The sequence below is a fragment of the Tamandua tetradactyla genome, chromosome 1 (assembly GCF_023851605.1).
Source record: "Tamandua tetradactyla isolate mTamTet1 chromosome 1, mTamTet1.pri, whole genome shotgun sequence".
NCBI lineage: Eukaryota > Metazoa > Chordata > Mammalia > Pilosa > Myrmecophagidae > Tamandua > Tamandua tetradactyla.
In genome coordinates this window covers 59,792,967-59,800,978 of record NC_135327.1, presented here as the reverse complement: position 1 = coordinate 59,800,978, position 8,012 = coordinate 59,792,967, and the positions used below count along the sequence as shown (strand labels likewise).

At 65.1% G+C, this 8,012-nt stretch overlaps 1 protein-coding gene across 1 annotated transcript; it reads left to right on the top strand.

Moving 5' to 3' along the window:
* The first annotated feature begins 3,678 nt into the window (after window positions 1–3,678).
* Window positions 3,679–7,495, top strand: HRH3 (histamine receptor H3). The gene is made up of 3 exons (XM_077161521.1): window positions 3,679–3,931; window positions 4,950–5,116; window positions 6,569–7,495. The coding sequence occupies exons 1-3, from the start codon at window positions 3,679–3,681 to the stop codon at window positions 7,493–7,495; spliced, it is 1,347 nt and encodes a 448-aa protein (XP_077017636.1).
* The last annotated feature ends 517 nt before the right edge of the window (window positions 7,496–8,012 follow it).

Sequence of the window (8,012 nt, the reverse complement as noted above, 5' to 3'; positions counted from 1 at the left end):
ATGCCCAGCAAAATGGGAGAAGTGGGTGAATGAATGAATGAATAATGAATGCATGATCTCCTGTGTACGGGGTTTATGGGGTTCTGGTTTGGCCAAACTGGCCAAGGCTTGTGTGAATGGGATTCGTCAGAAGACCTCCTTGGTGGGCTGTGCATTCATCCCCGCCAGTGCTGACTGTTTCAACAAATGGGAGAACCTGGGCCCAGCCCACTCTCTCGGGGTTGGGGTGGCGGGGGGGGGGGGGTCTGGGCCAAGATTAGGGGCCTGTCCTCATCCCCCAAACCTCAGCCAGCTTTGCCAGGGTCTTAGCTGGTTCCCTGCCAGCTGGAACCTGGATACTTGCTCCTCAGGACAGAGTCCCCAAGGAAAGGTGCCCTGTGGGCAGCCATGTGGGAATCTGCCTTGTGCACCCTGAGTTGCTGTGTTGAGTCAGGTCCAAGCCAAGGGGACACCATAAACCTCCGTGCTGAGCATGGCTGCTAAGCTCAGGGTCTCCCCCTCACTGCTGGGCTAGGAGTGTGGTCATTCAGAGCACGGCCTCTGGACTTGTGTGACTTTCCCTGTGTGGCCTTGGGCAGTGGCTTTCCCTCTCTCTTCAGGGAGAGGGCGGGCCCCATGGGGCTTAGAGGGCTAAGGAGGACAAATGAGGCCCTGCCAGCTAAGTGCTGGCACTAGCTGAGCCAGCAGCAGGCATTCGCCAGGTGCCAGCCAGTATGGTGACCACAACCCAGGGCCAGCCTGGCCATGTCGCTCTCCTGTGGGCTGCACATCCCAGAGGAGGCACTTGAGACTCAGCTAATTCCATGACTCGCCAAGGTCACACATTGGGCCCCGCTGGGCCCCCTGTCAGCTGTGTGCCCTTGGGCAAAGGGCTTGGCCGCTGAGCTAGTACTGTGACATAGGGGTATTGCTCACTTTCTGCTCAGACTTGCTGTCAGGGGACAGTGAAATCCAGGTCACGGCACCCGCTGTGTTGGTCCTCCCCATGGAATGGAAATTCCCAAATGGTCCCGATGGCACAGGGATTGGTAGTGATTTCCAGCACAACCACAGGGGAGGTGGGGGCTGAGCTGTTCCCACCTGGCTGCTGCCAGGCACGGTGACCACCAGGGATGCTCCCTATGTTAGGTGGTCCAGCCCTAGGCCGGTGCTGCCCAGGAGTGCAGGACTCTTTGGGGATGGTCAGCTGGCAGGGGGCTTTGGGGACCTGGAACTTGGGTGGGGCAGTGAGGGAGAATGGCTGGTAGGCTTCAAGACCCTTACGGACCATCTGCTCCAGGAACATTCCATTTCTCTCTCCCTCCATCCTATAGCTGGGTCCTGCTGGAGCAGCGCCCCCACCTTGCCTCCTCCAGCCTTGGCCAGCCCCCACCCCTCCCACCTCCGTGGCCCTTCACAATCATGGCCTCAAATATAGCCAAGCAGCTTGACTTTACTGAGACTTTAGCAACCTCCAGCCTTCCTTGATCCCTCTCCACGCCTTGGTGGTAAGCAAGAGGAAGACACTTAGGCTGGGGAGGGGACTCCCAGCCAGAAGCGAGGGAGCCAGAGTCCAACTCTCACCCCTTCCAATTCCACCCCCCACCCCCAAGCCTAGGGAGTGGCTGGGGAGGAGTAGAGCTGGCCTGGGGGGGGGGATGGGGGATGGGGGAGGGAGGAGCAGGGAGGAGCAGGGAGGAACGAGCTGCTGGCTGAGGATGGGGCACAGGAAGTTTGGATGGTGGGAAGTCCCAGCTCCAGAGAACTTTCTGCCTTCACTTGTCCCACTGTCTGAGGTTCCCCGCTCTGGCACAGCCCTTGCTTACAGATCAACTGGGGCAGGATGGGGGAGAGGCTGTAAGAGGAGAAGAGTCTGCTGCTGAGGGGTAGAGCCAGGGACACTGAGAAGGTGACCAGAAGCAGAGTGAGCTGGAGCCCAGCACAGGCTGGAAGAAGACATGAAGAGTGAGTTGGCTAGGAGTGAGAGTCTGGGGGCTCCTCCCTGCATACATCCCAAAGAAGGGGGTAGAAGGACCCCAGTCTCCCGCTCCCCAAAGTTTCTGAAGCGCCTCTTGGGGCCTGGGGAGAAGTGGGTTCCCCCATGATCGGGAAGCTGTTGCAAGCATGGGGGTGACTGTGAGTGCCGGCACCTGGGGTCCAGCCTGCAGCCCCTCCGGCTGCCCATCTGGGGAAAACAGACTCACCACCCCCCACCCACTAAAGACAGGAGACATCTCTGTCCTCCCTGAGGTTTCTGCAGATATATGCTGCTGGCGACAGAGCAGAGACACTGCTCGCTTTCTGTTCCCTCCCTGTCTGCTGCCTGATGTTTGTGTGTCTAACTGCTGTTTGTGGGTCCTTGAACCTGATTCTGGGTGCCTGTTTTCCTGCTCTGTGGGTGTCTGTGTGTCTGAATACGGGCGTGTCTGTCTGTCTCACTGTGCCTGTCTCCAGCTGAATCTGTCCTTGACCCTGCCTGTGCGAGCCTGTGTGTCTGGGAGAGGGGGCGCTCCCTCCCTCTCCCATCCCCGCCCGCAGGCGCTAACGCAGCTGCCGCCGCCACCGCCTTGTCTGCGTCCGGAGTGCAGTGACCTCCTCTGGCTGCTGCAACAGTGACCGCCCCCCGTCGCTCTGTCCACCGAGGAACCCGTGGCTAGACTCCGAGACACTTGGCACCCCCTCCTCAATCTCGGGCCGCCTGAGCCGCGAGCGGCCGCGCTCCCCTGCAGGCTGGTCCGCTTGCTCTCTCCCTCTTCCCTTATGTAACTCCACATCTGTCTGCGCTTTGCAGGTCACCCCGGACCCCAGGCTGTGCCCTACTCACGGGAAGGCTGAGGACCAGAGTCTCATGCCTGTGGGGGTGGAGCGGACCCAGGCTAGGACATCTGCTCTTGGAGACCCTCCTCCCATCCCTTATCTGGACGCCCTCCCCCACCCTTCCACGAGACACCCATTTTCCCAAAGCATAGAAAGATGAGGCGCCCCGCGGGCCACGCTCCCCGGAGCTCGGTGCAGGCCTTCCTCCCCCTCCCCACCCTCACCCCGGGTCCCCACAGGTGCCCCGGCTCCCTAGGAGGGCCGGGCAGGGGTCACCGGGACCGAGGACACGGGGGAGGCTGGGAGGCCCAGAGCCGGGCACCTGTGTGCGCGGCCCGGGCTGAGAGCCGGCGAGCCCCCTGCCCCTGCGCTGCAGCCGTGCCGAGCCCGGCTCCCGGCGAGCCCCCGTGCGCACCCGAGCCCGGGCTCCAGCCAGTTCGGCGGGCACGCGGCGCTGTCCGTGGTGCTGCCGGCGCCGGGCGGGGCGGGGGCGGGGCGAGGGCGGCAGCCAATGGCGGGGGCGCTGCGCCGGGCGGGGGGCGGCGGGCTCGGCGCGGGGCGCACTCGGCTGCGCGCTGCGCTCTGGGCGCACGGACGCTCCCGCCGCTGCTCCGGCTCCGACTCGGTTCCCGGTCCGCTCCTGCTGCAGCGGCCGCGCCGCCCGCCCGGTTCGGCTCGGATTCCGGCCCCGGTGCCCTCGGCGCCGCCCGCTCCCAGCCCGGCCCGGGCGCCCCGCGCACCATGCGCCGGGCGCCCCCCGGTGAACCAAGCCGGGCCGAGAGCCCGCAGGGACCAGGCGTTCTGGCCGGGGCCCCCGCCGGCCGCCCCGGCTGCAGCCCGCGCCCTGGCTCGCTTCCCGGCGCCGCGTGAGCCGAAGGGGCCATGGAGCGCGCGCCGCCCGACGGGCAACTGAACGCGTCGGGGGCGCTGGCGGGCGAGGCAGCGGCGGCGGCGGGCGGGGCGCGCGGCTTCTCAGCCGCCTGGACCGCGGTGCTGGCCGCGCTCATGGCGCTGCTCATCGTGGCCACGGTGCTGGGCAACGCGCTGGTCATGCTCGCCTTCGTGGCCGACTCGAGCCTCCGCACCCAGAACAACTTCTTTCTGCTCAACCTCGCCATCTCCGACTTCCTCGTGGGTAAAGCCCCCCGCCCCGCCCGCAACCCGCGCCCGAGGGGCGCCTGGCCCAACCAGCGGGGAGGCGAGGGCGCACCTGGGGCGGGCGCTGCCTTCTGAGGGGTCTCCCATCCGGCCACACAGCCCCGCCAGGGGCCCGGCCAGGGGTGGGGGCTGTCCCGGGGCTGTGGGGCGGTGGGCGCGGGCCAAGTTTCCTGCCTGCCAAGGCACGGGACGGGGGCTGGGCAAGGATGTCCCCGGGGATGGGGCCTGAGCCGGCGGCGCTCTGCAAGGCGCGAGGCGCAGCGGCGGCGGGTGCAGCGCTGGTTTCGGCGCCGCAGCCAGACAAAGGCGGCGGCGGACTCGGGTGTGCGGAGGGCGCTGGGGAAGGTTGCAGGGAGACTTGGGGGAAAGGAGGTTATGGCAGGGGACTTCTCCGGGATCTGCCGGGGGAGGGGGCCGTGGAGACGGCGGGAGGTGGGGCGATGCCCAGAGGAGCCCTCTCACGTGTCGGCGCTCTACTGAAGCTGGGAGGGGGGCGGGGCGCTCAGGGGCTGGGGAGCTGACACCTGTTGGTCCAACGAGGTGTGTCTCTCTGATGCAGGCAGTGGGCTTGGTGGGGCAGTGGCGGCGTGGTGGTAGCCAAGTGCCCTTTAGACCCCTGGAGAGGCTTTCTCGGTTTCTGCGCTGATGAGGGAGGCCGTCCCAGGGCCAGGGGAGGGTCTGGGGTCTGGGGGCCTGGGGATCCTCACTGCAGGCTCGGGATCCCCTCCTGCCTGGGTGGCCACGTGCCTGGACCCTCCCTCCTGCCCCAAGTCCAGGGCTCACCAGTGGGGGTGGGTGGGGCTGTAAGAAGCAGAGGCGGCCCCCTAGGAGACGGCATGGAGGGGGGAGAGGATAAAAGGACGGTAACTGGTCTCAGAAAGGTGGTCACGTCTGTCCTCCAGGTCCTGCCTGTCCCTCCACTGAGGTGGGACTGCCCTGGGCCCCATTCAGTTATGGGCCCCCTGCCCCCTCCCCATGGCCCTCTCTCCCCCCAGGGGCCTTCTGCATCCCACTCTATGTGCCATACGTGCTGACTGGCCGCTGGACCTTCGGCCGGGGTCTCTGCAAGCTGTGGCTCGTGGTGGACTACCTGCTGTGCACCTCGTCCGTCTTCAACATCGTGCTCATCAGCTATGACCGCTTCCTTTCGGTCACCCGTGCTGTGAGTCCTGGGACGTGGTGGCAGGGGCGGGATAGAAGGGGTGGCTGCTGCTGAACTGGGGCCTCCCAGCTGATCTGACCAACACTGTCTGGCCAGTGTCCTGCTCAGAAGCCACTGGTGCCAGCAGGGGCCACATGTGTGCACGCATGCCAGACAGATGGGAGATGGGGGCCCCGGGCTGGAAGCAGATGCCCCTGAAGGAAGGAGTGCCCTTCAGCCTCCACCAGGGGCAGGTCCAAGTTCTCTGGAGTTGAGGGAGACTCTAGGGCCAGAAGCCTCTGGTGGGACATGTGCTTGTACCATCTGCCCACCACACACATGCGCACACCTGCACAAAGCCACAGGACAGGCAGCAGCTCCCAGCTGTGCAGGGCTCCCTCGAGGCAGGCCCTGGATCCACCTGGAGTTGCCCCTTCACCCTCCCTTCTCCCTTTTGGTGGCTTATCCACCCCCAAGGCTTCAGCCACTGCCCCCCCGAGGCAGCCTCCCTTCTGCTGAGGGTTGGGGTGGTGGTAGTTATGCATATTTCTCTCCAGCCTAGGCCAGCTGTGGGATAGAGGGCAAAGGGCACAGATTTGGGGTCAGACAGACCTGGGTCCTACCCCAGCTCTGCCCTCTGAGCTGTCTCACCTGGGGTTCCTCACGCCCTTCCCTGAGCTGTCAGAAAAAGGGGGATACTGAGAGAGCTGTCATGAGGAGTGAGTAAGAGGACATCCTGCAGTTGCTAAGCATGGCGCCAGGCACACAGCTGGTGCTCAATAGACAGCAGCTGCTCTTCTTTTTGCTCCTGTTGTTGCTGGGGCTGGGCATGGGGTGGGGACAGACTGCAGAGGCTCTCAGGTCCTCTTGACCCCCTCCCAGGCTGCCCAGCCCTGCCCTGCTCCCCTGCCCATGGAGGGTGCAGTGCTTCCTGGCCCCTGCCCTCCTGTGCTCCCTCCAGAGGCCCCAGCATGGATCTGGGGAGGCCTTAAAGGCCAGCAGTCCTGGCCCCTCGGGAGCCACATGCAGCACAGCTGGCTGGGGTGTCCAGGCCTTGGCAAGATCTGCTTAGGACAGAAACAGCTACTCAGCGGCCCCTGCCATGTGGCCGATACCAAGCCTGATGCCAGGGACAGAGAACAGTGACAAGACCCCCTAGGGGAACACACAGCTAGTAGGGAATGGGGATGATGCAAAGTTAGGGTTCAGAGGTCATAACAGAGTGAGACGGGGCATGAGCCAACCCCAGGGCCTTCCTGGAAGAGGTGCTGAGCCCCCGAGGACATATGGGGAGTGGGAGGGAGGCAGGTGGAGGAGGAGCAGTGCTGGCCGAGGGGAGGATGATGCACAGAGGCACAGAGGCTGCCAGGTGACTCCCAGGTGGGGATTCCTGCCGCGTTGGGAGTTGGAGGGGCAGCTGCTGGCCAGGGCTTGGTCCCTCGCGGCCGGCCCAGCACCCTCATCCCACGGCAGGTTTCGTACCGGGCCCAGCAGGGCGACACGCGGCGGGCGGTACAGAAGATGGCACTGGTGTGGGTGTTGGCCTTCCTGCTGTATGGGCCAGCCATCCTGAGCTGGGAGTATGTGTCGGGCGGCAGCTCCATCCCCGAGGGCCACTGCTATGCTGAGTTCTTCTACAACTGGTACTTCCTCATCACGGCCTCCACACTGGAGTTCTTTACGCCCTTCCTGAGCGTCACCTTCTTCAACCTCAGCATCTACCTGAACATCCAGAGGCGCACGCGCGTGCGGCTGGACGGGGCACATGAGGCGGCTGGGCCTGAGCCCCCGCCCGAGGCCCAGCCCTCGCCGCCCCCTCCGGGCTGCTGGGGCTGTGGGGGCTGCAGGCAGGGGCGGCGTGGGGAGGCGGTGCCGCTGCACAGGTATGGGGCCGGCGAGGTGGCCGCTGGCACCGAGGCGGGGGAGGCGGCACTGGGGGGCAGTGCGGGGGGCGGTGCCGCGGCCTCTCCAACCTCTAGCTCGGGTAGCTCCTCACGGGGCCCGGAGCGGCCACGCTCACTCAAGAGGGGCTCCAAGCCGTCAGCGTCGTCAGCCTCGCTGGAGCGGCGCATGAAGCTGGCCTCCCACGGCTTCACCCAGCGCTTCCGGCTGTCACGGGACAAGAAGGTGGCCAAGTCGCTGGCCGTCATTGTGAGCATTTTCGGGCTCTGCTGGGCCCCCTACACCCTCCTGATGATCATCCGAGCAGCCTGCCATGGCCACTGCGTCCCCGACTACTGGTACGAGACATCCTTCTGGCTGCTGTGGGCCAACTCGGCTGTCAACCCTGTCCTTTACCCGCTGTGCCACTACAGCTTCCGGCGCGCCTTCACCAAGCTGCTCTGCCCCCAGAAGCTCAAAATCCAGCCCCACGGCTCCCTCGAGCACTGCTGGAAGTGAGTGGGGCCTCAGGGGGTACTGGGAGCTCTCGGCCCCTAGTTTCTGGGAAGTCTGCAGGACGTCCACACAGCTGTGGGCATGCAGGCAGCTTGATGGGTGACCAGGGGTCCCCTGCCTGGCCGAACCAGAGTGCTGGGTGCAGAGTCTGCTCCCAAGTCCTGGCTCCATCCCAGGACAGACGATCCAGGGGTCCCCGCTGAGCCATCCAACCTTACAGACAGGGCAGTGGCCAGCGGTGTCCACCCTTCCACAGCAAATGCTCACGTGGGCTCCGGTCTCTCAGCCCAGCAATTTTCTCCCGCACGTGCAGATGCCTGCACCATCCCCTCTCCCCGGACAAGCCCGGGCCGCCCCCTTTGCTGCCGGCTGTCTCCTGCTTCAGCTCCTTTGTCCTACTTCCCTCCAACTCTCTCTCCTTCCAAAAAGTGCCAAGTGACCCCCCAGGAACCTCGCAGTCGATCTCTGCTTTTCCATTCTGGGAGTTTTCAGGAAGATGAAGAAGAAGAAAACACGTCTG